Genomic DNA, 17,118 nt, shown 5'->3' on the forward strand with positions numbered 1-17,118 from the left:
TTATTTCTTTTTAAAATTATATAGTGATGTTTAAATTTTAATTTTCTCTTGTTTAATTTCCAGTACCTCCATCTGTGGAGCTTGATTTGAAATTAATTGAAGGGCTTGTGGTAAAAGCTGGAACTACAGTTCGATTCCCTGCTATTATAAGAGGCGTGCCCGTTCCAACTGCAAAATGGACATCTGATGGTAGTGAGATTAAAACAGATGATCACTACAAAGTTGAAACTGACAACTACTCATCAGTACTTACTATTAAGGACTGCTTAAGGAGAGACAGTGGGGAATATCAAATCACAGTTTCCAATGCTGCTGGCACCAAAACAGTAGCTGTACACCTTACAGTTCTTGATGTCCCTGGTCCACCAACAGGTCCTATTAATATTCTGGATGTTACCCCTGAATATATGACTATCTCATGGCTGCCACCAAAGGATGATGGAGGGAGCCCTGTGATAAATTATATTGTTGAGAAACAAGACACAAGGAAAGAAACCTGGGGTGTTGTCTCTGCAGGCTGCAGTAAGACAAAGCTGAAAATACCACATCTGCAAAAGGGCTGTGAATATGTTTTCCGAGTTAAGGCAGAGAATAAGATGGGTGTTGGACCTCCCCTTGACTCAACACCTACTGTTGCTAAACATAAGTTTAGTCCTCCATCTCCTCCTGGTAAGCCAGTGGTTACTGACATTACTGAAAATGCTGCAACAGTGTCTTGGACTCTTCCAAAATCTGATGGTGGTAGTCCAATAACTGGTTACTATGTGGAACGTCGAGAAATAACAGGCAAGTGGGTGAGAGTCAACAAAACACCTATTGCTGACCTGAAGTTCAGAGTGACTGGACTCTATGAGGGAAATACATATGAGTTCAGGGTGTTTGCTGAAAATCTTGCAGGACTGAGCAATCCATCACCAAGTTCAGACCCAATAAAGGCTTGCCGACCCATTAAACCACCTGGACCACCTATTAATCCTAAACTGAAGGACAAGAGCAAAGAATCAGCAGATTTGGTATGGACAAAGCCTCTCAGTGATGGTGGCAGCCCCATTTTAGGCTATGTAGTGGAATGTCAGAAAGCTGGCACAACCCAGTGGAACCGAATTAATAAAGATGAACTAATTAGACAATGTGCCTTTAGGGTACCTGGACTAATTGAAGGAAATGAATACAGATTCCGTATAAAGGCAGCTAACATTGTGGGAGAAGGAGAGCCAAGAGAACTACCAGAATCTGTAATTGCAAAAGACATTCTTCATCCTCCAGAAGTAGAACTTGATGTTACTTGTCGTGATGTGATTACTGTGCGAGTGGGCCAAACCATCCGCATTCTTGCTCGAGTCAAAGGTAGACCTGAACCAGACATAACTTGGTCCAAGGAAGGCAAAGTGTTGGTCCGAGAAAAGCGAGTTGATATCATTCGTGATCTACCTCGTGTTGAGTTACAAATTAAAGAAGCTGTTAGAGCTGACCATGGCAAATACATCATCTCAGCTAAGAACAGCAGTGGACATGCCCAAGGTTCTGCTATTGTAAATGTCCTCGACAGACCTGGACCTTGCCAGAATTTAAAGGTTACCAATGTCACCAAAGAGAATTGTACAGTTTCTTGGGAAAACCCACTAGATAATGGTGGCTCAGAAATAACAAATTTCATAGTAGAATATCGCAAACCAAACCAGAAGGGCTGGTCAATTGTTGCCTCAGATGTCACCAAGCGACTAATTAAGGCCAATCTCTTAGCCAACAATGAATACTATTTCCGGGTTTGTGCTGAGAACAAAGTAGGTGTTGGGCCAACTATTGAAACAAAAACTCCAATTCTGGCTATTAACCCTATAGATAGACCAGGAGAGCCTGAAAACCTTCATATTGCAGACAAAGGAAAGACATTTGTCTATCTAAAGTGGCGACGTCCTGATTATGATGGTGGTAGCCCAAATCTGTCATACCATGTTGAGAGGAGGTTAAAGGGCTCTACTGATTGGGAAAGAGTGCATAAAGGAAGTATTAAAGAAACCCACTATATGGTTGACAAATGTGTTGAAAACCAGATTTATGAATTCAGAGTACAAACAAAGAATGAAGGTGGGGAAAGTGATTGGGTACGAACAGAGGAAGTGGTTGTGAAGGAAGACTTACAGAAACCAGTACTAGATCTGAAATTAAGTGGTGTGCTAACTGTCAAAGCAGGTGACACTATTCGGCTTGAGGCAGGGGTAAGAGGCAAGCCATTTCCAGAAGTTTCATGGACCAAGGACAAAGATGCCACAGACTTAACAAGATCACCAAGGGTCAAGATAGATACCAGTGCTGAATCATCTAAATTTACACTTACAAAAGCAAAACGAAGTGATGGTGGCAAATATGTAATTACAGCAACGAACACAGCTGGCAGTTTTGTGGCCTATGCCACTGTCAATGTTTTAGATAAACCTGGGCCTGTAAGAAATCTGAAAATTACTGATGTTTCAAGTGACAGGTGTACTATTCGCTGGGATCCCCCAGAGGATGATGGTGGCTGTGAAATCCAAAATTATATTATAGAAAAATGTGAGAGCAAACGAATGGTTTGGTCTACATATTCTGCTAATGTATTAACACCTAGTGCTACAGTAACACGCCTTATTGAAGGAAATGAATATATTTTTAGAGTTCGTGCAGAAAATAAAATAGGCACTGGACCTCCAACAGAAAGTAAACCAGTTATTGCAAAAACCAAATTTGATAGACCCGGACGTCCTGATCCCCCAGAAGTCACTAAAGTAAGCAAGGAAGAGATGACTGTGGTTTGGAATGCTCCTGAATATGATGGTGGAAAGTCTATCACAGGTTACTATTTGGAGAAAAAGGAGAAACACTCAATACGATGGGTCCCTGTCAACAAAAGTGCTATCCCTGAAAGACGTATGAAAGTACAGAACCTCTTCCCAGGACATGAATATCAGTTCCGTGTCAAGGCAGAAAATGAAATTGGGATTGGAGAACCAAGCTTGCCATCAAGACCAGTAGTGGCAAAAGATCCCATAGGTATGATGTATTTGTGTTTTTCTTATACCAAATCTTAATATCATGCACAGAAGTATTGGCTAAAGTTAATTTATAGTATTATTATAACTTTTTAACTGGTATTTTCTAATATCTCTGACTAAATAACCTATAATGTAAAAAAAATCTGAAATCCAATAAGGAAGAACCAACTGAGAATTTGAATACCCTATAATTGACAATAAAAATTTAAACTTTGGGCCAGAGTGGTGGAGCTAACGGTAGGGCACCTGTCTGCCTTGCATGCGCTAGCCTAGGACAGACCGTGGTTCTATCTCTTAGCGTCCCATATAGTCCCCCAAGCCAGGAGTGATTTCTGAGCACATAGCTAGGAGTGGCCCCTGAGCATCACCAGTGTAGCCCCCCACCAAAAAAATTAAAACTTCAGGGTCAAAAAGAGAGTCCATTGCATAAGGCTTTTTCCTTACCCATCTAACCCGGGTTCATTTTCAGATAATATGTATAGTTCTCTGATCAACTCCAGGAGTGATCCCTAAACATAAATCCAGGAATATGCACTGAGCACAAGTGGGTGTGATCCAGAAAAATAAATAAATGAACTATTACATTTGAAGGCATTAGTAACAGTAGTTGATCATGTGAAATTTGTTCTTAAATCATTTATTTTCAGAACCACCTGGTCCTCCAACCAATCTCAAAGTAGTTGATACAACTAAAACTTCCATAACACTTAGTTGGGGGAAACCAGTATATGATGGTGGTGCGCCAATAATTGGATATGTGGTGGAAATGAGACCCAAAAGGCCTGATACATCACCTGATGAAGGATGGAAAAGGTGCAATGCTGCAGCTCAACTTGTTCGTATGGAATTCACTGTTACCAGTTTGGATGAAAACCAGGAATATGAATTCAGAGTATGTGCCCAAAACCAAGTGGGCATTGGGCGCCCAGCAGAACTAAAGGAAGCTGTAAAACCTAAGGAAATCCTAGGTGAAGTCCTGTTTTATCACTTGATTAATCAATACCTGACTTTTCACAAGATTTTCCTTCTTTCTGGGAAGTCAACTCAAGGCTTTCATTTTGTTTACAGAACCTCCGGAGATTGACTTGGATGCCAGCATGAGAAAATTGGTCACAGTGAGAGCAGGCTGCCCTATTCGACTGTTTGCCACAATAAGAGGGCGACCAGCCCCTAAAGTTACTTGGCGAAAAGTGGGTATTGATAACGTAGTCAGAAAAGGTCAAGTTGATCTTCTTGACACTATGGCCTTCCTTGTCATTCCCAATTCTACCCGTGATGACTCAGGAAAATATTCCTTGACGCTTGTGAACCCAGCCGGAGAAAAGGCCGTGTTCGTTAATGTCAGAGTATTAGGTGGGTTACTGAAAAGATTTTTCCCTTTTCTTCCAAAAAAACATGTATTTCAAAAAAAAAAAAAAGCTGAGTAAGTATGAGAAACTGATTTTGTGGTTCTTTTTAGATACTCCTGGACCTGTAACTGATTTAAAAGTATCAGATGTTACTAAAACATCATGCCATGTCTCCTGGGCTCCTCCTGAGAATGATGGTGGGAGCCAAGTGACACATTATATTGTTGAGAAAAGGGAGGCAGAGAGAAAGACATGGTCGACAGTGAACCCTGAAGTTAAGAAGACAAGTTTTCAAGTAACCAATCTTGTCCCTGGGAATGAGTATTTCTTCAGAGTAACTGCAGTCAATGAGTATGGTCCTGGCGTTCCAGCAGACATACCCAAACCAGTGCTAGCATCAGATCCTCTAAGTAAGTCATTTCCTGTCCTCTACCTTTTAAGTCGTCCTTACCTTAGCTAGAGCAAAATATCAACACGTTATATCTACTACTAAAATTAAGGTTTAATTTGTAGAAAGTGAAACAGTACAATAAATATCTAACCCAGCCATTAAAGACCTCTTTTTAAATAGATAGCCAAAATAGGGATCTCTGTGTCTTATGGTAGCTCAATTTTGAATTTAATGAGAACCCTCCTACTTTTTTTCATAAGAGTTGGACCAGGCAGCATTCCTTTAGATTTGTCAAAAAAATTAAAATATTTAAGTGTTTTGTATGCATGAGCAGTAGAACATTTATCTTGCACGTGGCCAACACAGGATGGACCCCAGTTTAATTTCAGGCATCCCATGTGGTCCCCAGAGCATGCCAGGAGCGATTTCTGAGTGCAGAGCCAGGAGTAACCCTGAGCACCACCAGATGTGACCCCCCCCCCAATAAAGAAGCTATCATTAATAAAATTGTAAATCACAGAATCTCAATCAACTAAAAATTTAAAAGTGTTTTTTAAATATATTTTTATTCTAGGTGAGCCAGATCCCCCCAGAAAACTTGAAGTTACAGAAATGACAAAGAACAGTGCTACATTAGCCTGGTTACCACCATTGCGTGATGGAGGTGCTAAAATCGATGGCTATATCATCAGTTATAGAGAAGAAGAACAGCCTGCAGATCGCTGGACAGAGTACTCGGTGGTGAAGGACCTCAACCTTGTTGTCACTGGCTTAAAAGAAGGAAAGAAATATAAATTTAGAGTGGTGGCCAGGAATGCTGTTGGAGTCAGTTTGCCCAAAGAAGCTGAAGGAGTCTATGAGGCCAAAGAACAGCTATGTAAGTAGTTGATTCATTGTTTCTCATGTGATAAGGTACTTTAAATTTTTCTTTTTACATGTAAACATTTCTCCTTGAGGAATCGAGTTCCAGATATTCTTGAAATGAACTAGAGGACCCACAGTTCTCAAATTTTAACCCTCCTCCGTACATAGTGAATAAATTTTAAATCATGATAGAAAATGCATTCACATAAAATATTCAAATATTTCCCAACACAGCACCCCTATTTGTTACCAACACTGTGCTCATATTATCTCTTAATCTAAATTATACTTTTATCAAATATGTATAATACAATTTGAATATTCTATGGGGTACAATCCACAATTTGAAAATTATTCATATAGTTCCTCACCAGAAAAAATTTAACCTCCAAGCAAAATGGATGTATTTTTATTTTGCTTTCAGTGCCACCGAAAATCCTTATGCCAGAGCAAATCACTATTAAAGCTGGGAAGAAACTCCGGATAGAAGCCCATGTGTATGGAAAGCCTCATCCAACCTGTAAATGGAAAAAGGGAGAAGAGGATGTTGTCACATCCAGTCACCTGGCAGTGCACAAAGCGGATAACTCTTCAATTCTGATCATAAAAGATGTCACTCGGAAAGACACTGGTTACTACAGTCTCACTGCTGAGAACAGTTCTGGGATAGACACTCAGAAAGTCAAAGTTACTGTCATGGGTAGGTGACACTTGAGTCAAACAGCCATTGAAATATTAAGCTCAGGGGCTGGCGAGGTGGCACTAGAGGTAAGGTGTCTGCCTTGCAAGCGCTAGCCAAGGAAGGACCGCATTTCGATCCCCCGGCGTCCCATATGCTCCCCTCAAGCCAGGGGAAATTTCTGAGCGCTTAGCCAGGAGTAACCCCTGAGCATCAAATGGGTGTGTCCCAAAAAACCAAAAAAAAAAAGAGAAAAGAAATAAATATTAAGCTCAGAACATAGTTCCCATTCAAATTCCTGTTCTGTTTCTTCTCTCTGGGTTCATACAGATGCACCTGGCCCCCCTCAGCCTCCATTTGACATTTCTGACATAGATGCCGATGCTTGCACCCTGGCATGGCACATTCCTCTGGAAGATGGTGGCAGCAACATCACCAATTATGTAGTGGAGAAGTGTGATGTGAGCCGAGGAGACTGGATCACAGCTCTAGCTTCTGTGACAAAAACTTCCTGCAGAGTTGGAAAGTTGATCCCAGGCCAGGAATATATCTTTAGGGTCCGTGCTGAAAATCGGTTTGGCATTTCAGAGCCTCTTACGTCTCCTAAAATGATGGCTAAGTTCCCATTTGGTATGTTTCTTTCTGAAAGAAAAATACTGACAAATACTGTTTTCTGTGAAATCCATTGCTCAACAAAATAGAAACTTGTATTTCTCTTGTATTTATTTCCAGATGTTCCCAGTGAACCTAAGAATGCACGAGTCACTAAAGTCAACAAAGATTGTATTTTTGTGGCTTGGGACAGACCAGACAGTGATGGAGGGAGTCCCATTACTGGTTATTTGATTGAACGCAAAGAAAGAAACAGCTTGCTCTGGGTGAAAGCTAATGATACCCTTGTTCGGTCAACTGAATATCCTTGTGCTGGTCTGGTAGAAGGTCTTGAGTATTCCTTCAGAATCTATGCTCTAAACAAAGCCGGATCCAGTCCACCTAGCAAACCAACAGAATATGTGACTGCAAGAATGCCAGTTGGTAAGTAATTTATTTTTCAGTATTTATGGAGATATATTTAGGTCTTGGAATCTCTGAATTTAATTTCTAATTAATATTTTTCATTCATCAAGTCACAGAAATTATATTTCATCCCTTATGAGCATATAGTGAGCACTCAAAAGTATTTGGTATCAATAAAAATAAAGTTGATTGTCGGGGCTGGAGCAATAGCACAGCAGTAGGGTGTTTGCCTTGCACACAGCCAATTTAGGACAGACCTTGGTTTGATCCCTACTGTCCCATATGGTTCCCCAAGCCTGGAGCAATTTCTGAGTGCATAGCCAGGAGTAATTTCTGACCATTATTGGGTGTGCCCCCCCCCAAAAAAAATGTTGATTGTCATTCTTTGAGTTAAATATTTAGCAGTCTGGGAATAATGCATTGAATGAAAGTTTTAATTTTTTACTATTAAGATAAATGTTAAAATACCTCTTGTGGTTTTAGATCCTCCAGGAAAACCAGAAGTTATTGATGTTTCCAAGAGTTCTGTATCCCTCATTTGGGCACGTCCAAAGCATGATGGAGGCAGCAGAATTGTTGGCTATTTTGTTGAAGCTTGCAAACTTCCTGGTGATAAGTGGGTACGGTGCAATACTACACCACACCAGATTCCCCAAGAAGAATACACAGCTACTGGATTAGAAGAAAATGCCCAATATCAATTCAGAGCAATTGCCAAGACAGCAGTAAACATTAGCCAGCCTTCTGAACCCTCTGACCCAGTGACTATCCTTGCAGAAAATGGTAAGAAATTATTTAATATAATACTCAAACATGACAACACTCATAATGTTAATTTTTCCAAATAAAAAACTAATTCTATGGAGTAAAGAACAAATTCAGTGATAAATAATCTTCAAAGGGACACTAAAATTATTTTAAGGGTTATTTTTATAAGTCAATAAAAACAAGATACAAACTTGTTTTGTATGAGAAAGAGAACAAAGAAATTCAACAAACTAGTAATTATAATGTGGGGATGTTGGACTTATGGGTGATGTTTTTAGGTTATATTTTAATATTATTAAGTATCTATATTAAATCCATTTCTTTAAATGAAATACATTATTTGTAAGAGCCCATCCTTTAGACAGTACTCATTAATTTCTCATTTTGATTAGTAAGAATTATATAAAGTTATAATTCATAACATTCCTTCATAACATTTCCTTTCATCTTATTTCTTTTCAGTTCCTCCCAGGATAGAACTAAGTCTGGCTATGAAATCTTTACTTACTGTGAAAGCTGGAACTAATGTTTGCCTGGATGCCACTGTCTTCGGGAAACCAGCACCAACAATTTCTTGGAAGAAAGAAGACACACTGTTAAAACCAGCTGAGGGCATAAAGATGACCAAACAGCGGAATCTTTGCACCCTGGAACTGTTCAGTGTGAATCGAAAAGACTCAGGAGATTATACTATTACTGCTGAAAATCCAAGTGGTTCTAAATCAGCCACTATTAAACTTAAAGTATTAGGTAATTAAAGCACTTAATTAAGAGTCTCATACTTTTCTTTGGCTAATATAACATAATAGAATTTTAAAACATCTGAGAAAAATGCATGTTCTGCATTGTATGTACAGATAGGGGGACAAAGAATTAATCATGACTGATAATCATGAAAATTTAAAAATTTGAATTATGGATACTTTTGTTTGTTTTTACTATAGTTTTAGCTATGACCTATTCTGCTGTTTTGGCTTAGTGTTACATATGAGAACATTTAAATTCTATAAAATTATATTATTTTTAGATCATTCCAATGATCTACATGACCACACCCCAGGTCTCTAAATATAACCATCCCATTCCACTGTTTTAGTGAAAAAACTTCATTCTTTTTTTCCTATTCTTTCAGATAAACCAGGTCCTCCAGCATCTGTTAAAATCAACAAAATGTATGCAGATCGTGCAATGCTTTCTTGGGAACCACCTCTTGAAGATGGAGGCTCAGAAATCACCAACTATATTGTTGACAAACGTGAAACGAGCAGAGCCAACTGGGCACAGGTTTCTGCCACTGTGCCCATCACCAGCTGCACTGTGGAGAAACTTATAGAAGGTCATGAATATCAGTTCCGCATCTGTGCTGAAAATAAATATGGAGTGGGTGATCCAATCTTCACTGAACCAGCAATTGCTAAAAACCCTTATGGTATGAACGTTTTTCTATAGCTTTTAGTTTTTAATGTTTTAGTTTATTTTTAAAATTCTTTTAACTTGTTTTTATTAATAATTTTTATTTTAACCAAAGTGTATTATAAATCTTTCACAGTAATATTTTAGGTACATAGTGACATTGAATCAGGGGCATTCCGACCACCAGTATTATCTTCCCTCCATCCCTTTTCCCAGCATGCATCCCATATTCCCCTCCTTTGCACCCAGGTCTGCTAGAATAAGTGGTCCCTTCTTGTCTAGCTTGTTGTAGATTGGGTTGTCATTGGCTTTGGATTTGGTGTTTAAGTCTGATCTTTTTTATTTTTACTCAATGCTCATAAGCCTGTTTGGTCTTGGTACCATCCATTATTTTCCCCCTCAATTTATGAGGCAGAACAAGATGATTCAAGTTATGTGGTTCTGTTTGAAGGAAAAAATAGCGGGGGAATCAAACAAACAAAAAACCGGGAGTCCATCTAGAGGTTATAAATATTAATTTAAGAGAAAAGAGGGAAAAGAGGAAGAAAAACATAACAAAAATTAATTGATTGAACTTCTGTTATTTACAATATGATTAATGATGAGTCTCCATGCACATACTTCTAACACCACAGCCATCACCAATGTACCAGAGGTATGCTGGGTGGGCCCTTGGGTCCTCCCCAAGGACCCCATCACCCCCCTTTCAATTTCACCACCAAGTCAGTTGTATAAATCAATGTTTCTGTTGTGTGATTGCTTTTTGTTGCTATCTTGCTATGTACCTTTAGATCCCATATATGAGTTTTATTATTTTTTAAAATTTAAGTTATTTTTATTTATTATACTATTATTTGGAAGTTTATTTTAATTTTTAAATATTGTCACTGAAATGATAGAACTAATTGTTTTCTTTAATTTCTACAGATCCACCTGGTCGTTGTGATCCTCCTGTGATTAGCAATGTAACCAAAGATCACATGACAGTCAGCTGGAAAGCACCAGCAGATGATGGTGGTTCCCCCATCACTGGCTATTTGGTTGAAAAGAGGGAAACCCAGGCAATTAACTGGACTAAGGTTAACAGAAAACCTGTTATAGAAAGAACAATAAAAGCAACAGGTCTCCAAGAAGGAACAGAATATGAATTTCGAGTTACAGCTATAAATAAAGCTGGCCCAGGCAAACCTAGTGATGCATCCAAAGCTGTTTATGCCCAGGATCCTCTTTGTAAGTTTTCAAGAAAAGCTCACCATTTCTAGTGTTATGATCAATATTGAACAAACAATTGTGCAGCTTTAATAAAAATGTTCTTTATTATTTGTTCTCAGATCCTCCTGGGCCACCAGCTTTTCCAAAAGTGTATGATACAACTCGTAGCTCTGTGAGTCTATCTTGGGGCAAGCCTGCCTTTGATGGTGGAAGCCCCATCATTGGTTACCTTGTTGAGGCAAAACGAACTGACTCTGATAACTGGGTGCGGTGTAATTTACCAGACAAGCTACAGAAAACCCGCTTTGAGGTTACTGGCCTGATGGAAAATGTAGAATATCAGTTCCGTGTATATGCCGTCAATAAGATTGGATACAGTGACCCCAGTGATGTGCCTGACAAACACTTTCCCAAGGACATTTTAAGTAAGTATTGCCAATAATAACATCTCCTTCATATTGTGAGAGAGAATACAGTTTTTTGTGAGTTTACTAGTTTACAAATTTAGAATTGGTAGTACCCACAGTACATTTTATTTAATTAAGAAAGTTAGGTTAGTATGTAATAGTATAATAAAACAGGACACATAGAATGCAGGATTATTTATATCTTTTTGTAGTAATTTTCCATAGTTACATGAATATTTCATCTCTTCGAAAGAATAAAACATTATAGAAATTTTATTCTGAAAATAATTTTAAAACTAATTTCATTATTCTTGATTTTATTTTCTCTTTCTTCCACTTCTTTCATAAGGATATATTGGCTTTCCATCTTAATTCTCTTCTCACTGATTCTTCTCTTCACTTATTGTCCAAAACGTTTTACTCTATTAATATTTAATTACTTAATATTATATTATGTGGACTATTCTACATATGCAGTAGAGAGCATGAGTGAAATTTCAACTTCATTAAATGTAGAACAGAAAAATAAGAATGGATGAATTCCCAGAATCAATTTTCTATTATGGGGGTAGGAGGCTTGGGTCAAACCTGGTGGTGCTCAGTGGTTACTCTTGGCTCTGTGCTCAGAAATAGCTCCTGGAAGGCCCAGGGGACCATATGGGATGACAGGAATCAAACTGGTGTCCATAGGGATTGGACCCTGCAAAGCAGGTGCCCTACCGCTGTGCTATTGCTCCAGCCCTAATTTTCTATTTTTTTAATATACAGAGAGTTTGGAAGTATGTAAGGCTTTAAGAAGAGGAAGGCACATATTTCAAAGAAATCTTGGCTTAGCTGATAAGATATTGAAAAATAAAGAGTTCAATTTGTGTAGTGTATTTAACAGTTAATAAAGTTATAAGGACTATGCTGATTTTTTAAAAGAATAACAGTTACAGAAAATAATTTAGAAGTGATAAGATCAGTCCTTGGAAATATATTTTGTGATTAAATTAAATTGACTTTTTCTATTGCAATATTAAATAGTCCCACCTGAGGGAGAACTTGATGCTGAATTGAGGAAAACACTCATATTACGTGCTGGAGTTACAATGAGACTGTATGTACCAGTGAAAGGACGACCACCTCCAAAGATCACTTGGTCTAAACCAAATGTCAATCTAAGAGAAAGAATTGGACTGGATATAAAATCAACTGACTTTGACACTTTCTTGCGCTGTGAAAATGTGAACAAATATGATGCCGGAAAATACATCTTGACTCTGGAAAACAGCTGTGGCAAAAAGGAATATACCATTGTAGTGAAAGTGCTCGGTAAGTCTATTTGAGAAATAATCACAGGTTAAATATGTAGCTTTTGTATCTTTTTTACTTACTTGATCCATTGTTTATTCAGATACTCCTGGTCCACCCATCAACGTGATTGTTAAAGAAGTATCTAAAGATTCTGCTTATGTTACCTGGGAACCTCCCATTATTGATGGTGGAAGCCCTATCATAAACTATGTGGTAGAAAAACGTGATGCAGAGAGGAAGTCCTGGTCTACAGTAACAACTGAGTGCTCCAAAACAAGCTTCAGAGTATCTAACTTGGAAGAGGGAAAATCCTACTTCTTCAGGGTGTTTGCTGAAAACGAGTATGGCATCGGTGATCCTGGTGAAACACGTGATGCTGTCAAAGCTTCTGGTGAACAAATTGGCTGCTGTCCTCTCATTTTGAATTTCAGCTTACATGGTTATCTGGGGCTTAGAATAATTATTTCTTCTTTTCTTTAGAAACCCCTGGACCAGTTGTGGACCTGAAGGTGACATCTGTAACTAAGTCATCTTGTAGCATAGCCTGGAAAAAACCACGCAGTGATGGTGGAAGTAGAATCACTGGATATGTTGTCGATTTCCTGACTGGAGAAAATAAATGGCAACGAGTTATGAAATCAGGAAACTTACAGTACTCCACAAAAGACTTGACTGAAGGAAAGGAATACACTTTCAGAGTGAGTGCTGAAAATGAAAATGGAGAAGGAACCCCAAGTGAAATCACAACTGTGGCAAAGGATGATGTTGGTAAGTGTCAGGCCAGGCATCTTGTCCAAAATACTCTTCCTGAGCCTTACTTATTGGCTAATATTTTTAGATCCTTTAAAAATTATAATTACCTGAAATAAGTGATTGAGTAGTTAACAATAATTAAAAAAAAAAAAAAAAAAAAAACCTTCTCTCTGCTGTTTTCCAGTGGCTCCTGATCTTGACTTGAAAGATTTACCTGATTTGTGCTACTTGGCTAGAGAAAACAGCAACTTCCGTCTTAAGATCCCCATTAAAGGCAAGCCTGTTCCGTCAGTATCCTGGAAGAAAGGGGAAGATCCTCTAGCAGCTGACACAAGAGTCAATGTTGAATCTACTGCTGTTAATACAACTCTTGTGGTATATGATTGCCAAAAGTCTGATGCTGGAAAGTACACAATTACACTTAAGAATGTTGCTGGCACCAAGGAAGGAACAATATCTATAAAAGTTGTTGGTAAACCAGGCATTCCTACTGGACCAATCAAATTTGATGAAGTTACAGCAGAAGCCATGACCTTAAAGTGGGGTCCCCCCAAGGATGACGGAGGTTCTGAAATCACCAACTATATCCTTGAGAAGAGAGATTCTGTAAATAATAAATGGGTGACATGTGCTTCCGCTGTCCAGAAAACCACATTTAGAGTAACCAGACTTCATGAAGGTGTAGAATACACCTTCAGGGTCAGTGCTGAAAACAAATATGGTGTAGGAGAAGGCCTGAAATCAGAACCAATTGTTGCTAAACATCCATTTGGTAAGTGTCTTTCTCAGTCATGAGATATAGAAAAACAAGTTTTTTGAGGAAGTTCTTGTCATAGAGCTTGAATTATCCATTTTTTTCCAGATGTTCCTGATGCTCCTCCACCTCCCAATATTGTGGCTGTCAGACATGATTCAGTATCTCTAACTTGGACTGACCCAAAGAAGACTGGTGGATCTCCAATTACAGGTATTTCATCCATTGTTATCCTACAGACCTTACACTGATGTTCCCTACAATTATTCCTCCCTAAAGAAAAAGTTAAATATAAATAAAAATTATATTAAAAAAGAATAAGTTAAAAATGTAATTTTATGGGGCCGGGCGGTGGCGCTAAAGGTAAGGTGCCTGCCTTGCCTGCGCTAGCCTCGGACGGACCGCGGTTCGATCCCCCGGCGTCCCATATGGTCCCCCAAGCCAGGAGCGACTTCTGAGCGCATAGCCAGGAGTAACCCCTGAGCGTCACAGGGTGTGGCCCAAAATCCAAAAAAAAAAAAAAAAAAAAAGAAAAAAAAATGTAATTTTATATCACTATATGGACATGTAATAATATATTTCCCTTGAGTACATTGTACATTTAGTGCATTATCTTATTAGCTTTTTAATAGCTAGTTAAGTAATAATTATTTTATAAAAATCTAAAAATAGTTAATAAATACATAATCTCAGTGATAGTATCTGTTCTAAAATTAAATTTTTTTCAATAAAAGTTAGAATAAATATGCATATATTTTAAGAGAAAATAGAGCACTGATGCCACTTTCCTAGACAATTAGAATACATATTCCGGGGCCGGAGAGATAGCATGGAAGTAAAGCGTTTGCCTTTCATGCAGGAGGTCATCGGTTCGAATCCCGGCGTCCCATATGGTCCCCCGTGCCTGCCAGGAGCAATTTCTGAGCCTGGAGCCAGGAATAACCCCTGAGCACTGCCGGGTGTGACCCAAAAACCACAAAAAAAAAAAAAAAAAAGAATACATATTCCAACAAAATGATTATTTATGCCATATAAATTAATACAAATTATTTGGATACAAATATATATTTAAAGTGAGATTGTTGGAGTGAGGGGCTTGAAGGGTAATACAGCATATTGGATTCTTGCCTGCATGCAGCTGGCCTAGCTTTGATCCCCAACACTATATATGGTCCTCTGGACGTACCAGGAGTGATACTTGAATACATTACCAGGAGTAATCCCTGAGTCTCACTTCATGTAAGTAGCCCAAAAAGCTAAAGACTTAATTAAAATTAGATAGCTGTCGGGTATGTGACTCAATGACAGTACTTTCCTACATCTGAGAGGCCCTGGTCTTGACCCCTAACGTGACATATACACCCACCAAAAACATCTCAGGTCTAACTTTAGTTTTCATACAAAATGATACATTGCTGGGTCTTTTGTAGGGTATCATATCGAATTCAAGGAAAGAAACAGCCTTTTGTGGAAGAGAGCTAATAAGACTCCTATTAGGATGAAAGACTATAAAGTGACAGGATTAACTGAAGGACTTGAATATGAATTCCGCGTCATGGCAATCAACTTAGCAGGAGTTGGAAAGCCAAGCCTGCCATCAGAACCTGTTGTGGCACTTGATCCAATTGGTAAGTCATTATATTAATAAAAGTCCTGATGCATTTTCTGAGTAAATAAGGATTGATATCTGACTATTTTTAATGTTCTAGATCCACCTGGCAAACCTGAGGTTATTAATGTAACAAGGAATTCAGTGACTCTCATTTGGACTGAACCCAAATATGATGGTGGTCATAAGTTGACTGGTTATATAGTGGAGAAGCGGGATCTACCTTCTAAATCTTGGATGAAAGCCAACCATATTAATGTCCCAGATTGTGCCTTCACAGTCACTGACCTTGTTGAGGGTGGAAAATATGAATTCAGAATAAGAGCAAAGAACACAGCAGGTGCTATAAGTGCTCCATCAGAAAGTACAGGAACCATTATTTGCAAGGATGAATATGGTATGTCTGTGTTACTGTGGGTACAACTTTTCAAAAAGCAGAAAATTAAGCCTCAGCCTTTTTCTAATGAACGTGTGTTTTTGTTCTTTGCAGAGGCACCAACCATTGTCCTTGATCCTGCAATAAAGGATGGACTAACAGTTAAAGCAGAAGATAACATTGTACTGAATGCCATTAGCATTCTTGGCAAACCCCTTCCAAAGTCAAGTTGGTCCAGAGCAGGAAAAGACATTAGGCCATCAGATATTGTTCAGATATCTTCAACCCCTACATCTTCCATGCTTACTGTTAAATATGCCACTAGAAAAGATGCTGGTGAATATACCATCACTGCTGCAAATCCATTTGGCACAAAAGAAGAACATGTGAAAGTTACTGTCCTTGATGTGCCTGGTCCCCCAGGTCCTATTGAAATAAGCAATATTTCTGCTGAAAAAGCAACACTTACATGGACACCACCCTTGGAAGATGGTGGCTCACCAATTAAGTCTTATGTTCTTGAGAAGAGAGAAACAAGTAGACTTCTGTGGACAGTGGTGGCTGAAGATATTCAATCTTGTAGGCATGTGGCAACCAAACTTATTCAAGGAAATGAGTACCTCTTCCGGGTCTCAGCTGTAAACCAGTATGGGAAAGGAGAACCTGTACAGTCTGAACCTGTCAAAATGGTCGACAAATTTGGTATGTAAAGCATGTGATGATCTTCATAAGAAACATTTACAGTAGAGTTTAGGAATGTGTGGGCTTCTCACAAATTTTCTTTTTGTTTTTTAGGTCCGCCTGGCCCTCCTGGAAAACCAGAGATATCCAATGTCACTAAAAACACTGCTACTGTCAGTTGGAAAAGACCAATTGATGATGGTGGCAGTGAGATCACAGGATATCATGTGGAGAGAAGAGAAAAGAAAAGCTTGCGATGGGTGAGAGCAACCAAGACACCTGTTTCTGATCTGAGATGCAAAGTCACAGGACTGCAAGAAGGAAACACCTATGAATTCCGTGTCAGTGCAGAAAACAGAGCCGGAATTGGTCCACCCAGTGATGCTTCAAATCCTGTTCTAATGAAAGATGTTGCATGTTAGTATTCATCTTTTCTAGCACAACTTATTTGAGAATACCAATATTTATGTGAATTATTTCAAAAAAAACTTTTACACTTTTCTGTTTTTATTTCTCT

General features: G+C 38.6%; 1 protein-coding gene across 1 annotated transcript in view; it reads left to right on the forward strand.

Moving 5' to 3' along the window:
* TTN (titin) overlaps positions 1-17,118 on the forward strand; it is a 299,294-nt gene that overhangs the window by 230,630 nt on the left and 51,546 nt on the right. The window contains 22 exon segments of the mRNA XM_049772873.1: positions 64-3,030; positions 3,680-4,000; positions 4,101-4,385; positions 4,492-4,791; positions 5,347-5,649; positions 6,061-6,336; positions 6,646-6,945; positions 7,048-7,350; positions 7,816-8,115; positions 8,563-8,850; positions 9,233-9,529; positions 10,441-10,743; positions 10,845-11,150; positions 12,159-12,446; positions 12,529-12,819; positions 12,909-13,196; positions 13,366-13,953; positions 14,044-14,148; positions 15,366-15,563; positions 15,645-15,941; positions 16,035-16,622; positions 16,716-17,018. Coding sequence (XP_049628830.1) covers positions 64-3,030; positions 3,680-4,000; positions 4,101-4,385; positions 4,492-4,791; positions 5,347-5,649; positions 6,061-6,336; positions 6,646-6,945; positions 7,048-7,350; positions 7,816-8,115; positions 8,563-8,850; positions 9,233-9,529; positions 10,441-10,743; positions 10,845-11,150; positions 12,159-12,446; positions 12,529-12,819; positions 12,909-13,196; positions 13,366-13,953; positions 14,044-14,148; positions 15,366-15,563; positions 15,645-15,941; positions 16,035-16,622; positions 16,716-17,018 — 9,495 coding nt within the window.

The sequence above is a fragment of the Suncus etruscus genome, chromosome 5 (assembly GCF_024139225.1).
Source record: "Suncus etruscus isolate mSunEtr1 chromosome 5, mSunEtr1.pri.cur, whole genome shotgun sequence".
Classification (NCBI taxonomy): Eukaryota; Metazoa; Chordata; class Mammalia; order Eulipotyphla; family Soricidae; genus Suncus; species Suncus etruscus.